Source organism: Cibotium barometz, chromosome 30 (assembly GCF_041138505.1).
Source record: "Cibotium barometz isolate CiBa-2024 chromosome 30, ASM4113850v1, whole genome shotgun sequence".
NCBI lineage: Eukaryota > Viridiplantae > Streptophyta > Polypodiopsida > Cyatheales > Cibotiaceae > Cibotium > Cibotium barometz.
This window is the reverse complement of record NC_141075.1, coordinates 50,271,596-50,292,649: the sequence shown is the minus strand read 5'-3', so window position 1 is coordinate 50,292,649 and position 21,054 is coordinate 50,271,596. Positions and strand designations below refer to the sequence as shown.

General features: G+C 38.1%; 1 protein-coding gene across 1 annotated transcript; it reads left to right on the top strand.

Annotated features, from left to right (window-relative positions):
- Positions 1–14,711: 14,711 nt before the first annotated feature.
- On the top strand, positions 14,712–17,896 carry LOC147621597 (uncharacterized). Its single transcript, XM_086824591.1, has 4 exons — positions 14,712–14,951; positions 15,051–15,412; positions 16,835–16,989; positions 17,285–17,896. The coding sequence occupies exons 1-4, from the start codon at positions 14,778–14,780 to the stop codon at positions 17,719–17,721; spliced, it is 1,128 nt and encodes a 375-aa protein (XP_086680717.1). The 5' UTR covers positions 14,712–14,777; the 3' UTR covers positions 17,722–17,896.
- Positions 17,897–21,054: the final 3,158 nt, after the last annotated feature.

The following is a 21,054-nucleotide window of genomic DNA, read 5'->3' as shown; positions in this document are numbered from 1 at the left end:
CCAAAGTGGGTAGTTGCTATCTCCATCCAATTTGTCATCAGCAGATAACATGCGAAATACATCATTGCTGTTATCAGCCATGGCCACCACTGACTGAAACTGATGCAAAAGTTACCTATAATGAAGCAAAGACTGAACAAAAAACAACTCGTGCTATGTAGCACGGTCCACAATAGAGTACGTATGCCTGTTTTGCAGAAAACTGCACTGTCAAAATTTTTACAGAAAATGACGAAAACACCTGTGCAGAACTTGAAATGCAAAAACGGAGCCCGAAACGACCTCAGATGCGATTTCTGAGAACGCCAAGCCCTAAGGGCTTATTTGTAGAGTATAGGGACCTGCAAGCGCTCGTGAAAGCTCACCTCAATCGGAGAACGTGAGTCGGAGGGTGCTGGCGGCGTAGCCCTGAGAGCCGATGCCTGCTTTGATACCAATTGTTGGAATTAGGGTTGCAAGAAAGCACACTAAGCTTGGAGAAGAAGAAGCAAGAATGCACACAACACAAAGTGTATTAGATTGTGTCAATGTACAAAAGATAAGTTAGCCCTAGAATGATGGGCGTATATACAAGCCAGGAGAAAAAACCTCCTAAAGAGGGAAAAAGTGCCCCAGCGGTCCTAAGTGTGTTCACACACATCACTGCCTATGTATATAGCAACAAAAACCACACTTAAACAAGTGCAAAATAAATTATCATGGAAAAGTGTCAAAGGTGAAACACACTTTGAACGCAAATTCTAGCCATCATTGAAGAAATTAAGGAACATGTCCAAAAAGAATGGCTAAATAAAGGTTAAAAATCATGAAAACATCGTTTAGAATTAATCCAAACAAAAATAACTACTAATACGAGGTACAATCGTATTAATAATATGCGAATAACCCACATCTATCTAATGTCAGTACAAGAAAACATACTTTAACATTAAATAACCCTCGAAAATATTAAATTCTCAAGAAAAAGAATTATCATGTTTTTTTTCTAATTTTATAAGGCCTCAAAATATGATAATTTTGAATTCCACCAAACCTATCTTATGGCATTCCAAACCTATATTTTTCCAAAAAAAAATTAGCAATTAAAATTTTCAAAATACCATTGATATTTTATAAATATCAATTTTTTAGATTTCCAAAAATAATTTCTAGAAATTTTCTAATTTTTCCTGAGAATCCCATCATTCACGAAATTTTCAATTCCACTCGACAATTCTCAAATCCAATGAAAATTTACAATTTTAATGGATTTTTTAATTTTTTGGGTCAAAAAATATATTTTAAAGGAATTTGAATGGTCATAGGCGCCTGAATGGACACACCACATGCCAAACACCAACCCCACATTTTTCAGAAATTTAAAATAAGCTTTGTCTAATTTTCTACTAATTTTCAAGAATTTTTTAAAATTTTTAATTTACCCCGAATGCATTTAGAATATGAACGGTCGAAAAATTTTGGAATCCCAACGGTTTTCCCGGAATGTGGAAAGCCAAAAGTTTTGGGAAAATGAAGACAAAAAAAAATTTCGGAATGTGAAAGGTCAAAAGTTTCCGAAATCTGAAAGGTCAAAAGATTTTCTGGAATTCGGAAAGCCAAAAGGTTTCAGGAAAGTGGAAAACCAAGAGATTCTAGAAAAAAAAATTCAGTGAAAAAAAACATTTAAGATAACCTCTCTTTTTTTCCTTTTTTTCAAGCTTTTTTGAAAAGTATTTAGACGATTTTTTTAAAAAACTCTTTTTTAATATATTTTAAAAGGCTAAAATAAAAACCTTTTAACTAAGGTTTTTCAAAAACCTTTAAAAAAATTTGGGGGGTGGCGATTTCTATCTAGGGCACAGCCGTGCCCCCTCCCCCTGCCCCCGTGTTGCGATGTGAGAGAAACGGAGAGGGAGGAGCCCTCTCCTCTCTCCTCTCTCCTCTCTTTCACTCATCTCATACGCCCTCTCTTCCACTCATCTCATACTCCTTCTCCATTTATTTCACTCTTCACCCCCTCCTTCTCTCTCTGTTAACAGAGAGGTTAACTTTTCATTAATCTTTTTAATCATTATTAAATCCTAATTATGATTAACATTAATAAAAAATATGCTTTTTTAAGAGGTGTTTATACACGCGAGAGGAAAATAGAAGGAAAATTCGAAATTGAGAGACGAAGAGGGTCCCACACACACGGGAGAGCATTCAATGTATCAACATGCTGCCCCCTACTACATTTCAGCAGAAAATCGATAGAAATTTGATCGCATACCCGTGGAAAAACTCGCAAAAATGTATAAAAAATACATTTTTAACCATAAAAATGCTCAAAATTTTCTAAAAATTTAGGAAAAATACACGTGTTTCAACCGCCATATCGACGATCGACGTGCAAATCATCAACACAAATCAATAAAATAACATTTTTTATTTAGTAAATATTAAAGTTTACTTCAAAAAATGCCAAAAAAAAAATTCAATAAGAAAGAAAAAATAACAACAATTAACTAGAGATTGCTTTAATACCACTGTTAAAACCCTAAGATCTCTCTAGATAATTGTTATGCATAAACATGCATAAATCAGGCATAAACTCATCCACCCGATCACCCCCGAGCCCAAGGGATGCACACATGAATTATAATGAAGTGCATCATACCTTTACCTTGATGTCCCATACCATCAAGAGGTATAACACCAATCCAATAGCATGTAGCTATAGTGTGAAATGGTAGGTGAGTAGTTATGATCCTCTACACAAGAGAACATAACATAAGCTAGCCTCAAGATAACATCAAGAGATCATAGCCTAAGCCTCAAGATAATATAGCCTTGGCCTCCAAGCCCCCCTTGAGTGTGCTCCATGCCCCTATTATATAGGAGGGCCCTCAAGTGACTCTTGACTCTCCATTTCCCATGTGTGACCCTTGGATGCCTAACCCTAACCTTAACCCTTAAGGTTAGTCCTAACCCATGCTCCACTAGAGCTTGTTCCCATGCTCCCATGCTCACAAGCTCAATGTGGATTAGCCTCCTAGTATATACACACATAATGTGCATATAACACACGGAGGGCCCCAAACCTTCCACATCAACCCAAAAGAAAATTCCACCAAGACAACCACAATCAAGGTATCTTAATAGTATCAAGATGTGGGTGGAGAAGCAGCTACTTGTAGCTCAAGGCTACTATGAAGGTGCCAATCAAATTTGGGTGCATCGACAATCAAAGCCTCTTCCCCAACATAGTACTCAAAGGCCAAGGAAAAAGAAAAGTGCTCCATAACACAGCCACAAAAGCCTATGCGAGTTGCTCAAAGAACTCCACCAAGTCAACAAGTGTGGGTACCAAAAACACTACTGCAAGCACAAGGGTACTACCAAAGAAATACCAAAGCTTAGGTCCCCAAGCACATCACAAAATCCCCTAAGCTTGCACAAAGAAGGAAGCCTCAGTACCAAGCACATCAGCCACCAGTTTATAATATTTATCAAAGATGGGTGCATGTGCATATGCTTCAACAACAAGGATACTATGATGGTAATTCCATCATATGGTTGCCAAAATCGAATAATGTGAAGAAAGCCTCACCCACGGACTTCAACCCCAACAGCTTCACCTAAAGTTCGACAAGAATGGAGGCCCAAGCAACAACAAGCATATCACTCAACCACTCTCGTGCATTCTGCACCAACATAAGAGCTTTTATGTTCAAGCAAACAATCAGCAGTCTTACCTACTGCCTTGACAACATTTGAGCAACAAATTCAAGAATCAACACCCACGTCTACAACGGAGACTTATGAGCGCATGAAGGACAAAATAACAATGAGCGCATGAAGGACAAAATAACAATGCTCTTGTCGCCCCTCTGGATGTGAGAAATAAGTGCACAAGAATCTGTTGCTCGCAAGTCATGACCTAGCTGACCCATAAAATCAATTAAAATCAAAAAACTATCGAGGTCAAAACCTGCAACTTCATAGGGTCAAAACCTGCAATCTCACGGAATTTCCTCTCATGGAATCCAGTTCACACAGCCTGCAAATTCACGGAATTAAATCACGAAACTACACTTTCACAGAATTCCATCTCACGGCCTGCACTTTCACGGGATTAGGCCATCTCACAGAATATCCCTTCACGGCCAAAAAACCTACAATCTCACAAGTTCAAGTTTCTCACGAATTATAGTTTCACGACTTAAGAACCTGCACTTTCACAATTTATGCCTCATCCACGGATTAAGCCATCTCACGCATTAACCTTTCCATTGTACATTTGTTAGGCTTATTGCTTACTATTCTTTTGGCTAAATTAATGTAGTAGCTGCTCCATGAGTACATAACCATACTCATGCATCGGAGAACATTTGCACCAAAGCGTCAGCGTCGATAACTTCAAGGTACAACTCTGGATAGGGGGCCATAGTGGGCAAAAGCCAGGTCAATGATATAACCTATCGCCTGGAATTTTCTTTCAAATTACAAACCCCTCCAAACGACGATGCCACCATCTTCACAAATCAATGATCTTCAATCCTTAGTGAAGATATCTATATTAGCCTCACAAGTCGACGCAATTCTTTCAATCCTCGCCAACAAGTGGCTACTTCAACACAAAGCAGTTCGATAAGAGTCTCTATGACTCAAGTCTTGTACTCCATGTATCTCTGCATAAGAGCATTTAAATATACATAAAAACATAAAAAGCACATGGGCAAAAGGAGACAGGAACAGGCTCAACAACATTTGACAAGAATCCTGCCACACAAAGGGACATCATCGAAGGCCAATTTCTTCAAATGATGAATGTCACTTCAATGAATCAAATGAGGAACTGAGAATCACCATCTCGTTCAGATAATTAAGTCTACATTCCTCCGGATTCTTCCCTCTCTTCTCTCCCATTATTAACATCTCTTAGCATCCCCCCACTAACACAAATCACATGTAACATTGCTTATGATTGCCAAAAACAAAGTGAGCAAAAACCCCCAAAAAAAAAACAAACAAACAAACAACCCAAAAAAAATGCTCACAGAAATATGCAATCGTTCGCAAAAAAACACCACCCCCCACCCTGTTTAGAAATTCCCAATAAACCACTAACCTCTTCATTCACTAACTAGCTTTTCTTATTCCTTCCTAAGGAACAAAGAGCATTACGTCACTCAAACATCAAAACCGAGTCAACAAAGCTTGTTCATTCTCCCCCCCACACAAAGGTCTTTCTCAACGCGCGATCACGAGAGGATGCGATCGCCCTGAAGAAGGGGGGGATGTCAACCCAATTCTAGGGTTAACAAGAGCTACCACCATTATCTGACATCAAGGAGTCACAATAGATACACCAAAGGGTCATACATTCAAGATATGAAGCAATAGTGTCCCAAGCTACAACTTGGACAGGCACCTGTAATGGTGTGACGAAGTATTTATGGCGATTCCCGTTTTAAGAGCATGTGTGGTAGCAAGTTAGGATGAAGTCCTAAGTGATGTACTTCATGGATATATTATGAGAGTAGTCATTGTAATAGCATTAGGTCTCTTATGAGCCTAAAGTGCCCGGTCGGCCCAGTTTAAGTGAGTGTGAACACTTATGGCCATGTATATAAGTTAATTTCTCTCATAATACAACGTACTCTCCCATTGTGCAATTGAGTCTTGCTCTTGCTAATCTCTCTTCCTAATGTATGCTAGTGAGTGTGTATGAGTGAAGTGAGGTGAGAGGAGAGACGAGTACCCATACTACAAAACGTGGCGGTGAGGTGAGGTGAGAGGAGAGACGAGTACCCATACTACAAAACGTGGCGGTGAGGTGAGGTGAGAGGAGAGACGAGTACCCATACTACAAAACGTGGCGGTGTGATAACGCTCGCGGGGTAGGAGGTGCAGTGGAATTGCTTCTCAAGAAGTTGTAGAGCTTGGAGACCTCAAGGGTTACGAGCTCGGCCATTGGAAAGATCCTCACAACAGTTGCGGTTCACTAGGTAATCTCTTTTTGGATGTGTTTTGAGAAGGGTTAGGGTGAGCCTTAACAATGCTCAAGAGTGAGCAAGCCACACCCAACACTCAACACCCTAAGATCCACTCCTAAAAGAGAATAAGGAGGAGATGAACTCACTCAACTCACTAATATAAGAAGGGAAAAAAGGACAGACTCTAAAGGGAAATGAGATCTCCCTCACACATGATCTCTATCTATAGCAAAATATAGGGCCATCCCATATTCACAAGTGTCACATGACGAGCATAGGTGAGTCCTTAAAGACATACACAATAAGCTTTACGTCACCCTAATATTGCATAGCAAACAACATAGGATAATATCCCATGGCAAGCAACATAGGATATGTGCACCAATTTAGAGAGAGAGATATATATATATATACATGTACGTGTGCACCATCATGTGGAGAAAGTATGTAGTGCTGGGCTATGGTATATAGAAAGGAGTTAACACATTCCTTTCTTGTTCACATCAATGCATAGGAAACTTCAGCAATACGCCTATCATAGTTCCTTTTTGAAATATGCCTATTAAGTTCCTTATTCCATTTTGCTATGGGGTGTGCATGCATGTCAATTACCTCTTTATCTGATACTCTCTTAGGTTAACCATTGAATTCATTGGAAAAATATTCTCCCCCACCATCTGATCTTAGGCATTTTATGTACATACCTTTGTCTTTCTCAACCATTTCCTTGAAGCTTTGAAAGTGTATAAATAGTTCACTTTTCTCTATTATGAAGTATACCCACAACTTCCTAGTCTGGTCCATCAATGAAAAATATATAACAGTGGCATCCTTTGATTGATAATATTTTTGTCGGTCCCCAAACATTAGAATGCATTGCATCTAATGGTCTTTGACTCACATTCCTATCAATGTGTGAAAATTTATGCTTAGACTATTTTCATAATTAGCATGCTTCATATACTTTGTGCATTCCATCAACTTTGAATTGTGGTAAACCTATAACAATGCTTTAGGCTTGTAATATACTCCACATTGTTAAATCGGGTAAGTTGGCTTCCATAGAAATTTTTTAAATCCAAAAAGCCACACCACCACTTAAAGAGGAAGAGGGGGAATATTTTGATGTACTTACCCTATTAACCAACCACTGACTAAAAATTTACTACCTTCTCACTTTACTCCTCACACACCACTAGTTACTTATCCTATGAATTGTCTCTTAACTAAAAAAATTATGAGAAAGATAGCCATGCCAAAAAGCTCAATTAGTTAGTTTATGAGTTTTGGGTACCTAAGTGTGAATAAGGACTAGTTGTATATAAAACATTTTCTCACTATGAAAGGACTAGTTGTATATAAAACATTTTCTCAATTAGTTAGTTTATGAGTTTTTGGGTACCTAAGTGTGAATAAGGACTAGTTGTATATAAAACATTTTCTCACTACCTATGAAAGGACACACTCCCCCTTTAAGACCATATTAAGGAGTTTGGGAAGATCCCAATTCCTATTTTGTAAGATTAAAAAATGGGGGACACAGTGAACCCTTTTACACTATTATAGGCGGGTGTAATTGCGACGTTTGTTTCGACGAAAATGAACATGTAAAAAATCTCTGAAAGTGTTGACATGCACGTTGATACAAGCATCGATATAGAACCATCGATAACCACATCGAAATACATGTGTAAATGCGTGTCAAAATAACCGTCGTCGCTATACCAAGGTCGAAAAAACTTCAATTTACGATGTTTTTTACACTTTTTATTACGACTCTCTTTTCAACACCCTACCGACTATTATTTTGACCCATATTTTGACGTGTACAACAACCCCTATTTTGCACGAGTGCAAGTTTTATTTATTTTTCAAATAATGGTACACCCAACTATAGTCCTACATCTGAATGCACCGCTATGCTAGTTTTATAAAGAGTACTCCCATGTTATGTACTCAAAGGTCACAAAACTTGAATTCTTATTAAGTAGAAGAAGTTACATAGCTCATGGAGCTGACAAAAATATGTTTACAAAATATGCTCATGGAGCCGACAAAAATGTATTTAGAGGAGGCATTGCTCTTGTAGATAGTGCCTTGGACACAAGGCTAAACCTAATCATCACTACCCTCAGGGTTTGGTATTGGTCCTTGCAAAGAGTATTCATAACACAAAAAATCAGAAATGACAAGTGAGGCAAACATTATTTGATGGGTGCAAAATGTAGAGGCTTACCATATTGACCACATTTGACCAATTCACGTTGACACCCTCTCACTCAAGTTGCTCGAGGAGGGCATACGTGCCGTACATTAGGGCATACCTTTCCTCCATATCACTCGTTGTACGACCGACCACCCTTTGCTGGAAACATGAAGCATGAATACTTAACAAAAATGAAATTACACCAAAAAAATGAGTGATGGTACTATTAATACTTACAAAGTACGTGTGGAAAGCATCCCAGCCACCACTTCCAAGATGGAATCTCCCTACGCTCTCCATTTGCTTCGTTGTAGCTTCCTCCTACTTCTTATACCTGTAGGGATTTGCATTGTGCTTTCTGCACTCCTCTTCCCAAATCTCTTATGTACCATGCCAAAGCTTTTCTCCCCCTATCTTTACCTTACGTGTGATGTTGATGTGCCAATGCTTCATTATACTGACCATGTGATCTTTGATCCATCTAGGATGGACCTCTTCACTACCTGGTGGTGCTGGCATAAACTCACTCTTGATTTTATTGACGACTCAATTATTCTTTGTGCTATCAAGTTTATGCCATGTAGTCATATAGTCATGGGCAAATACTATATGGCATAACTCACAGATTCGAGACTTCATCTTGTTGCCAACATCATTCACGACCACATTTTTGTCCACTACTATGTATTGGGAAAGAACGAGCCAGATTGGGGGTAGAGTGGTTTGTGTCGAAGTGGCAGGATGAGCGCGAGCGTAGTATCCCATCACAACTGGCAATGGGTGGGTGCTTGCGGTGGGGGAAAGAGGCATGTGTGGAGCCACCACCACGGCAACAACACGTCGAGCGATTCCTTCTAAGACTGGAAAGGCGGGGTTTGTGTGACGTGCCGTGAAGTGTTCTAGGGTGTGGCTTGTGTGGCTGTGGGCTTGTGGGCTGTGATGGCTGTGAAGAAGTGCCACACCTCCCCCAAAGTAGGCTTGAGCCATAGCCCTTTGCTCAGGACTCATTTGCAAAATGAAAGGATAAAACTGGCCCGTGGACATTGTCTGTGGTGTAGGCGCACGACGGTGGAGAGATTGGGGTTGTATGCGGGTCTTGTCTTGTGTACAATCCACGGTCTTGTCTTGTGTACAATCACAACATGCCCATGCTTATGGGTTTTCCTAACAACATGCCCATACTTATGCAAGATCCCAAGAGGAGCCCAACAACATGCCCACTCTAATAAGAAGAGGAGCATGGGCAACATCAAAAGCAAGAAGTTGCTTTAAAAAACCCAAAGACAATGAGATTAGGGCACTTATTGAAGAGATTGTTTGCTAATTGGAGTCTTGAGGGAGGGCTTGTGGGATAGACCAAGAGAGAGCTTGTGCCTCAAGAAAAAATGACTGAAAACCTACAAAATAAACACAAACAAGATATATTAGCAAAACAATGAAATCACACTCACACACACCCCACACCACACACACATATAATCAAAAGTAAAGGCAAAGAGATCAAAATAAAGGCCTACCTAGAGTCTTAAAGATTTAGGGTTTGCATGAGCCTACAAAACAAACAAAATACAGCATGTTAGCTAATTTTAAAAGACCACACACATATAATCAAAAGCAAGGGCAAATAAATCAAATGCAAGGGAAAAGGAGAAGGGCTACTTGGAATCTCATAGGTTTGGGGTTTGCAACATGAGACCAATTAGAAGTTTGCAACATGAGACCAATTAGAAGTTGCAGAACAAAAAAAAAAAAACACAGCATGTTAACAAAGAAGAAAGACCCCACACACAGACACAAAATCAGAAGCAAGAAAGAGTTGAGGGAAGGGCTCAGGTTTAGGGTTTAGGGATGGGGGAGGTGAGAGGAAAGAACCTACAAACATTTGGGAGAGGGGCTTTAACCTATGTAGAAATTTTGAAAATGCTAAAATTGAGGCACTATGGTTCTGTTAAAAATTTCCCAGAGTCGAAATAGGCGTCGATACAAGTGTCGAAATAATAGTTGATATAAAAGCATGGAAATGATAGTCGATAAAAGCGTTGAAATAAACGTCGGAGTTTGACCTTTTTTTTTACACTTGTTTCGACGCCCGCTTTAGTTCCAATTTTCATGCAAATTTTGATTCAAATTTTTAATTTTTTGGCAGCCCAACATCTTTTCTAAAAACTTAGAATATACCGACTAGACCATGCATGAACTATAAAAGAAGCTCCCCCTCCCCCTCATTTAAACCCAAATTCACATACGTATTCAACATACATGGAGCCCGTGTGGTGAGTGCTATGAACATTTTAAATTTTGGCGATTTAGCCCATGTAGTCATTTACAAGTACCAAGTCACGACATCGAAGAATTTGAGCATTCCAAAAAATGGGGCGTATTTCCAATGGAGCACTTGCAACATCTACTTATTGGCGTCAATGTTTGCCCAGACAACAATGAACTGGTTGATCACGTGGATATCCAACCTGAGTAGAGAAAACGAGCAAGGGTAGAGGAAACCTCGATGGGATTGGAACCCGAGCAAGATTTGACAGACTCATATTAAGTTTTAGAACATGACATGGATGACATGATAGATGCCCTGCACATGACACAAGCCACGGAGTAGACAATCATGAATTGGAGCATGCAATGGCCCAAGAAGTAGAAGACATCAGATGACATGTGAAGCATGCTTCTCGAGAGAGGAGAAAGAGCCATGTAGGCTTGCCTGTCTACCACTTTACCATGGAGAACGTGTTTCAGTTCTACGCACATGTCTCTCCATATTGAACTTGCAAACAATATATGGGTGGTCTAATACGAGCATTTCAAAACTTATGGGGTATGTGTCCCTCCCCCTCTCTATGTTTCACATGCTTGCTTGAATGTCTTGTCTTTGTCCTTTACTATTCATTCTGTTATATCATACATGTTATTGAAGGATTAACTTCTACCAAAAGACAATGAGATGCCTTCAGATCATGCGCGAGCAAATCAATATTGCACTCCATAGGGATGGACTATAACACACACCATGCTTGTCCGAATAATTGTATTCTCTTTCAGCAAGTGTATGCCACTCTTCATCACGAGTGTCCATAGTGTGGTTCATCGAGATATAGGCAAGATGTCCAAGGACAGCTAAAGTCTTACGACACTTCCCCATCATTCCACGTATTCAAACAATGTTCAGATACAAATCCATTGCATCTTTAATGACTTGGCATCGGGACACTAGATCCACAGATGACGTTATGTGTGTGCCTGCTAATTCTCCAACATGGAGGCATATTGAAGAGAAGTGGGTGGACTTTAGGGATGATCCTCGTCACATTTGCCTCGAACTAGCAATGGATGGTGTCAATCCATTTGGCTTATGAAGTTCATCATAGAGTACATGGCCTGTTTGCCTAGTCAACTATAACCTGCCACCATGGTTAGCGATAAAGAAGGGGCACCTTTTACTTCCCTTGATAGTTCCTAGGAAGTACAAGGTTAAGAACATGGACGTCTACTTGGCTCCATTAGTTGATGAGCTAGGCATGTCAGTGCTGGTATCCGAATTCATGATGCGTCTAAGCAGTTTGGATCTAGCTGAAGATGAGAGAGTCGATGATGAGCTATAACATCTTATTTCATTTTTATTTGACAAGCAATACTTGGTTTTTGTCATAGTTTTCTTGTTTGGGGCTCTTAATGGAGTCTTCAGTAGACAATTATCATAATTTCTTGTAAATATTGCTACATATATCCTTGTAGTGCAGGATTTGGCAAACAAATATTGGCTTATTAATTTTTATAAATATTGTTACATATATTTGTATTTATTTAAAAAGTAACTAAAAACTGGGTTGATAAGGACTATGAGAACTAAAAACTTTTAGAAGTCACACAAAAAAAATCAACGTTCTTTTCGACGCGTACTTCGATGCTTTTTTGACTTTCATTTCATCGCTTATTTTGACATAATCATGGACCATTTTTTTAACATTTATTTCGACGCTCATTTCAACGGTGAGTATACTGTCGAAACTAGGCATCGAAAATAGAAGATCTTGTAGTAGTGTTAGGATTTTGTTAAATTCCCCTCATGTGACATATCATTTGGAAAGCTCTTGAAGAGTTGGTTCTAAATCCACCTTCTCTGAAAACTTTGGAATTGGTATACTTCGGTTACACTAAAAATTAAGAAAATTCGCAAAGTAATGGGATTTTTCCAAACTCCCTAATATGGTCTTCTTTAGGTTAAGCGAGCTCTCTAGTTATTTGTTTACTCTTTACTCTTATGTGTGTGTGTGTGTGTGTGTGTGTGTGTGTGTGTGTGTGTGTGAGAGAGAGAGAGAGAGAGAGAGAGAGAGAGAGAGAGAGAGACTTGTGAGAGAGAGAGAGTTGAGAGTAGAAGCTAGATTAATTCTTAGTAAATTTTTCTATTTATGGTTTGTGTGAAAGAGAGTAGATAGTGAGAGAGTTGAGAGAAGAAGCTAGATTAATTCTTAATAAATATTCATATTCTTTGTGTGAGAGAGAGCAGATACTGAGAGATAATGAGAAGAGAGTGAATCCTTTTAAGAGGTAAAGCAGCTTCCTTGGTGATAGCTTGGAGGAGAGATCTCAAAGGAGATAAGCTAGCAAACCACTAGCTAAGTTTGGATAGCTTCAAGAGACCCGAGCTTGGAGGCAAGCTTATTTTTCCATGACGGTTGTTGCTTATTCTTGGTTTTCAAAATGAAGGAGAGAGAGTTATGGAGAGAGCCAAAATGGGTCATAACATCTAGTATCTTTGTGATTGGGGTTTGACGAATGTAAAATAAACAAATAATGTACCCTTGAAAGCTTGGACGGCATATGCCGATGTTATATGTGGCCTATAATTTTAAGGAGCAATTATAGGAGCATAGTATGAAATCACAAGGTCATGATAGTAATTGTGTGTATTTTTTGTGATTAGATGTGGACAAAAACTAAGGTCAAAGTTCGGAGTAATTTCCCACTAAATAGTTTAATCCTTGATGTTGACATTGAGTACTGATTTCAAGCTATGAACGCATTCTAGACATTAGAGTCTTATTTGACAAATCTAGATACTCAAGAAAAAGTCAAACATCATGACTTTGAAGTTTCGACACAAAAGAGCCTAGAGTAAGAAATCACATAGCAGAAGGTTACTTTGTTCCTACACATTTGTTCCTACACACATAAAAAAACAAAAATAAAAGCCCCAAGAAAAAGACCCATAAAACCATGAACATAGTAGAAGGTTACTTTGTTCCTACACATAAAAAATTAAAAATAAAAGTCGCAAGAAAAAAAACCAATAAAAGCATGAGCATATGTTATTATTTTTGATATGTTGTGTGCAACCTACAAATGTTAAGAAGCATAGTATTAAAAAACAATGGATTATGAAAGCACAAGGTTATATGTGGACAAAATTTAAGACCAAGTTGTTTGAAGTTATCTGTCATGCTTTGTATTGATCTTAAGAACACATTCTAGACATTAGGAATTTGTCTACAAACGTAGAAAGTCAAACAAAAAGCCAACCAACAATCATGACTTTGAAGTATCGACTTAAAAAGGCTTAGATTACATGGTAGAAGCTTATTCTTTTCTACCACAATAAAGAAGGATTGAAACTAATAGCCTATGCTTCTAATGTGGTGAAAGCTAACTCCAAAAAATTTAACCTTCTAAAGATTGCAGGGAGCATAAGTGGCATGATAGTGATTCCTAAGAATTCACTAAATTTGGATGGAAAAATATTCCTTCTTATTAAAATAAATTCCCCCGAAACAGAAGTTCAAAAAGAAACTCCTAAGGTGCATTTTCTATATGACCATTATCATTTACTAAATAGACACTTCACAATGCTATATAGAAAATGAAAACCTTTTTAAAAAGCACTAATTTGTGGTCGCTAAGCATACCTTAATAGCAATGCTAGGCATTGAACACGTTATTAACACTACCAAAGGAGTACATACTAAGCCTACAATTTAAAAACATACCCTAGAAGAGGAGCTTAAACTTCAAAAAAAGATTATTAAATAAAGCCTCAATTTGTCGTCAAAGCTTAAAAGCCTTCAAGTTAGTTACTCTTAGAATCAGAAGTCTAGGATAGAGACCCAAAGGATCATTGCTCTTTGCTGATTGCCTAGGATAGTGAGAAATCTCGGCCTGAAATTGGCTATGTGATACCAGCCCGACTTTTGTAATTTGTCTCGTTTTTCTTCAATAATAAAAATGCCTTTATTGGGAAAAAAAAAAGAATCAGAAGTCTTGAATTGAAGGCAAGGTAAAAGTCAACGACATGTGTTAGAATCAGAAGTCTAGAATTGAAGGTAGGATAAAAGAGTCAACGAGATGTATTAGGAAAATAAATCAGCTTTTTGATTAATACATACATACATACATATATATATATATATTGGTCAAAAAAAAAGTATACCTCAACAACATGTGTTAGGAATATACGTCAACCACAGGTGCTGACTAGCGAGCGGCGACTTTTTCAAAAGCGAGCGGCGACACATTATGCAGAGCGCAAATTGGAAGTTTGGGCACAGCCTAAGCAAAGCAGAGGTGCAAGCTATAGAAGAAGAAGAAGTAGTTGAAGTTTGGGCACAATGGCCGGAGGTGTTTACCCCACTACAGCATGCCTGCTGATGGTGGCCATTATCTCAGTGCAGTGCACAAGTGCGGTGTCGGAATGGGGCGGAGTTAACTCGTATTTGCTGCATACGCTGTCAGCAAGCGATCGAGCCGCCCACCTTAGTGCTATGCAAGCCAACGGCCTCAAGGTAGGTAGACCGCTAAGGTGTGTGCGCATCAATCAGGTGAGGTGATTTGCTTCTCTTACATCATGATGAGCGCGCCCATAATTTGATGACGATGATCAGGTGGTGCGCATCTTCATATCGGGCGTCGATGCGGGGGCTAAAGGTTCCAGCTCGGTGGGCGTTTCCGAGCTGGAGCCGATCACCGTGGGCACCTACGACGATTCCGTCCTGCAGCAGGTGGACACGCTCATGTACGAGGCCGCCCAATACGGTGTGAAACTGCTCATCGCCCTGCATGACCGCTACTCGCTTGGATGCTGGCACACCGACGCCTACGTCACAAAGTACGGCATCACCGACGTGTCCCCACACTGTAACACTACCGTTAACCAGCCCAGAGCGTTCTACACCAACGCAAGCGCCCAGGCGGATTTCGACCGTCGCATCGCTCACATTTTGACCCACACAAACCCCAACTTCGGGTATTTGATAACTTATCTTTACTCCAACCCTTTTCATTGTGCAGGTCTTCTAATAGTAAATCAGTGTAGTGGGGGAGTGCTCATAAAAATGGCAACTTAGTGTATTTTTACCGGCTAGAATTGTGAAGAAACGCCTCAGATTTTTCATTGCCCTTATTCTAGGTAGATTGAGGAGTTGTTCGTATTCTCATTGGTTGAAAAAAAAGTTTTCATATAGCATTGGTTTTTTTGGGGGGATATATAGGAAAAAGAATCCTCGAAAAGTATGAGCATGTAGATATATATTTTGGAAACTAAAGATGGGTAGATTAAGGAGTTGTACTTATTTGATTGGTTGAACCACTTTAGAGTCTATAGACAACAAAGTTTAAAGCCTTTGACTCTTTCTCTTTTGCATGCCTAGAAAGGATTCTCGACTAAGTGATCACATTCGTTTCTCTCTCGTCAAAAGTTGAGAAGAGAAAATCTTTCATTGAATATCTCTTCCTCTGAATTTGTCATCACACTTTAATCTCATCTTTGTGCCCCTTCAACATTGGACCATGCAGATCACTTTTACGGCCCAAGAGTGTCATATCCAATTTATTTTTATGGCCTACCTTGCTTGTAGCCATGCATAAGCCTTTATAGTCAAATATGAAGTTAATTGTCTGAGGTGCTTAAAATAGCTTCTACTTTTTCATGCCCCCCCCTCCCTAGCCCCCTTCCCTAGTGCTCCATAAAAACATTTTTTTCGAAAATAGTGACAAGGATTTTGAGTGGATTTAACGCCCTTTTCTTTCTATTTTGCTAGTTGATTTTTGGAAGTCCTATGAATTGTTTTTTTTTATGTGGGGGACCTTTATAATTTTAACTATTCCAATCAAACAACTTCTTTTTTGGCATCCCAAGATAGGCCACATCATTGTTCTTATTTTTCCTCCTCAAAGCACCCTATGGGTGTCTTGCCACAAAGTCTCATATTGCCAACTTTTGCCCAATATACGACCCTTTCCCCGTTCTCAATTAATCTTTTCTCCAAAAGAAAGTCCATAATGATTTCTTTACTTATATTGTTTTAAATCTTGTAGGGCTACCTAGATGAATAAAACTTAATGAGGGTTCCCAAATGTGCATGGCCTCATGTGAAAAGAATTATCTTTTCTTTAATTCATAGATTTTCTTTATTTGCTATATATGAATATTGTTCATTATACTACACCTTATTTACATAAGTGAACTCAATGATGCAATAAGATATAAGTCAAAACTTCAACAAACATGAAGTAGAATGACACACACTCATTGGCTTTAATGTTATGTTATACATTATCATATTTCATATGATAATATGGAAAGAAGTGAGAGATTGCCTAGTAGTAAGCTTGTGTTTTCCCGAGTGTAATACGATCTCTCTGACCAATGGCAAGTTGTTTGTTGTAGTGATCGGCCTTGGGGAGAAATTCATGAGGCTATCTTTGGATTTGAACCTGAGAATGAAGCAGAAGGACACATGGATAACCCAGATTGGAGTTGGACTTGTCGTCGCGCTGCCAAAATGAGTCATTACATCTCAAATGGAATCCTTATTGTCACAGGTGTAGTAGCATTTTGCTTTCATGCTTACCTAGGGCACAACCATAGAACACAAGTTAAATGTGGATGCTATTAAAAAGACTAAGGCTAAGTGTATCGCTAGCATGGGCACAACCACATATTTTTATATCAAATGTGGATAGTTTATACACACCTACGCATGTGAGAAAAGAAGAGGCTATATAATGCTTAAGAATTTAGGATTTTCAAACTAGGAGGCAAGAACACTTTATTGAGGCCCCATGTGTGACAATATCTTTGTACTTTTTAAGAAGTTCTAACTCCCACATTTCTTAGGTGGAGGAATCGACTTCACTACTAGTTTGGTGGACAACAATTTCAACTGCTCGTACATTGATGTAGTGAGCATACATGACTATAGCACTAGCACTAATGCATTTTCCAACAACCTAGATAGTGCAAAATCAAAGGCACTCACGCATGGAAAACGTGTGATAATGGAGGAATTCGGAAGCACTGGTAGTGATGCGCAAAAGGAGAGTGTGATTGGCCCAATCATCAATGCAATTATCAATAGTGGCATTCCATGGTTGCCATGGGAGTTTGTAAAACCAGGAGACAATGATAATGACTATGAGTTTTGGACTACTACTAGCACCACATGGAAGACAATAGCTTGCTATGGGGAGAGCTCATTGTCACACTTTGGTGCATTTTCATGGGGGGAAATATCTTCCACAACAAGTGGTACTAATTCTACTTGCAGTAACTAATTTAATGAATGCTTCTCTCAAAGATGATTGGGTGTAAGGTTCAACTTCTTACTACAATGTCTACTTAGACTATTTTGAATAATACACAGTACTGGAAGCATCTTAATATTAGCATTGTAAAAAGTCATTTTTTGTGGCTTTTAGATAATTTTATAGAAAATGATCCTCTCTTCAACTTCAAGATTTCAAAAAATTCCTTCTAGGAAAACATTCTCAACGTGAAGTAGTAGTTGAAAAAAAGTAAGTACCAAGAAAATTTAAAAGTATATTTATCCATGCTTGTCATTAAGGTCCTTTCTCTAAAAAAGTTTTTTTGAGTTTCTACTTTAAATAAAAAATTTAAACATGTTACAAATACAGCAAAAATTTGTTGTATATGTCCCCTAATTGATTTCTTAGTTCTCCTACTATAATTTTAAGCCACATTTAGTATTTTTGAGAACCACAAATATGTCCCCTAATTGATTTCTTAGTTCTCCTTAAAAGCAAGGGTATTACTATAATTTTAAGCCACATTTAGTATTTTTGAGAATCACAAATATTCTAGACCCATGATTTTTTCCCCCAAAAAAATTTATCATATAGAGATGCATCCCAATCAAGCCACTCAATTAATTTCATGTCTTTTTGAGTTGCCTTTCCATTTCATAAAAGATTATAAATTTTTATGGAGCAATTTTTCTAAACGAATTACAAGACTATTTTCAAGGAATGATTCTATATTTGCCATCTCCCATCGATTGTATTAATGAAGGGATTTTAGTGTGCACATACATATGGGGGATGTCTGTAAGCCCCCATGTGCCTACGTCCATCCCCCATATGTATGTGCACACTAAAATCCCTTCATTACAAAGTGTGCACATACATATGGGGGATGGATCTAGGCACATGGGGGCTTTATGGACATCCCCCATATGTATGTGCACACTACAATCCCTTCATTACATCGATGATTTCATATTTTGTATTTGCATCCTAACTCCATTATTAGTGAAAAATATAGTGCCCATCTCAATGTGTTAAATAACCATACTTTGTAAAGGCCATTTTCTAAAATAAATCAAAACATGTTATAAAAAGGCCCCACCTCCAACCTTCAACCTTCAACTTGCCATTTACGAGTTGTTGTTATTATCTTTCTGAATGTCTCCTTTGGCTACATCCATACGCTTGTACATCCTAGATTTATCAAAATTGGTTGAAGGAAATAATGATTTAGAAGACTTTGCATAAGAAATTTTCTTCCATTCTTGAATCTCTAAAAGTAGAAGTTTTGCGTTAAGAATAAGAATTGAGAGCAAGATCCATAGTAGAATTGAGATTACGAGGATGAAACATATTAACATCTACCCTAATAGCAGGCTTGAGACCGGCAATAAATTTTCTTCTTTTCTCTCTTTCTTTGACCTTCTTGATCACTTAACCCGTAATATAATATCATAGAATTTATCGATGTAAGCTTAGATACTCTCTTTCTCCACTTAGCGTAAAGTATCCCATCGTTGATGAGCTTTAGCTTTGTATTGTGAAGGAAGAAAATGTTTCTTTAAGTATTTATGGAATTCCTTCCATATAGTAGGTCAATACTTGCCCTGCTTAGTCACATTCCACTATAAAGCAGCACTTTTAATCAAATGACTGCAAGCACATTTAATCTCATCTTTTTTCAAGATTTTTTCGCATGAAAAGTAATCATCCAGTTGATTGAGCCATGCAATTAGCACTCAAGTGTCTTTCTTCCCATCATAGTTCTGGAAAGTGAATGCCTTTCACCTAATCTGTGGGTCTTTCTAAGAACTCTGGGTACGCAATGTAGTCTTAGTAGTGCATCTAACATGATCACTTTCCTCAGAATCGGAAGAATCATGTTTACGGTTAGACCACTTAATACGGTGCTCCAAGTCACGCATATGATCATGCTCATTTTCTATTTGCTCTTGCATTGTGGGTTGTGCAGGCAAATTGGCCATTTTGTGCAAATATATTAAAAAAATAAAGAAAGTGCAATAGATAATTGATAATTAATTAAATTAAGCACACAAATTGACTTAGCTCAATACTCCCGAGATGGCTTGAATTCGTGTTGTAGCTGAACAAAAACTTTTTGTTGAAGGTTGAACTTGAGTCTTGCTTCACACAATAATTCCCATGGAGTCTGTATGGATATACAAGCTTGAGCGTTAATCAAATATGGTTGAAATTAATCCTTGCACTTTTCCTACTGCTTGAAAACTTCAATTCTAGTTCTCAAAGCTGAAAATGGCTATTTTTAGGCCTTTTATGCTCAAAATAAGCCAAAAATTAAGTTTTGAGTCCCAAAAAATTTACTGAAAAATCACCAAAATTTTAAAATCCTTAAATTGTAGGTTGGACCTCTTAGTTCCCACCAAAAAATTACAACAACTATCCCAAAAGCCTAAAAAAGACTTTAAAAAGGCTTAAATCATCAATTTTTGGTATTTTCAATGGTCAATCATAATTAATCAAAACCTCCATGGCTGAAAGTAGGCACTTTCTAAAAACTTTTTGAAAGGAATGATTGAAATCATATAGAGCCCTTGAATTGATGGAGGAGAAGAAGTAGCATGTTTTGATGAGATTAAAACTGTTTTGAAGCGCTCAAACTTTGATAATCACATCCAAGGCTTCCGATTAAGAAGGGCATGAAGGGATTGGAAAGTGGTTTTGAGTAAATAATAGTGATTTTCCACCTTCCTTTGTCCTTTTGTTATTTTCCAATGGTCACAAAAATCTCTACTCTTCAACCTTTGCCTTTAATTTCTTCATTCTTTTTCAATTTCTTCCACAAATTGACCTAGCCCGTGCTCTGATACCACTGACACAAGGATCCCTATCTAAGAATTTTTTCAGGAGAAAATATCTCAAGAAAATTAGTTATTCAACCATTCAAGTTAGGCTATTTCTACAAATTCAAGCTTTAGGAATTAACATATGAAAATGAAAATACTTAGCTCTTGTATGACACAAACATTGGTCACTGCAACCTTCCCCCCTCATGTGTGTGGCCTATTCCCAACACATGAGTATTTTTAAGCTTTCAATTGCTAAAATAGGCCATAGCCTCTAAAAATACAAAAGTTGTGCTTTTTCTTGCACGGTTCTCTCTTTTCCCAAAATAGAGAGCTCTTCAATATTAGATATTTACAAGTCTAAGCTTGTGGGGGTGGGTGGTTGCACAAGCTAGCACATGTGTACCAAGCTTGTTCGAGGTTATGAATGCCTTTCAAAAATAATAATTTATGAACTTTTACCTCAATCTTTTGAGTCCTCTTCACCTATAACATATCCAAGAATGAATTGGTGAACAAT

Coding starts and splice junctions, on each gene's coding strand:
- LOC147621597 (XM_086824591.1), top strand. CDS start 14,778: ATGGCCGGAGGTGTTTACCCCACTACAGCATGCCTGCTGATGGTGGCC. Junction 14,952..15,050: donor TGCAAGCCAACGGCCTCAAG/GTAGGTAGACCG, acceptor GACGATGATCAG/GTGGTGCGCATCTTCATATC. Junction 15,413..16,834: donor CACACAAACCCCAACTTCGG/GTATTTGATAAC, acceptor TGTTTGTTGTAG/TGATCGGCCTTGGGGAGAAA.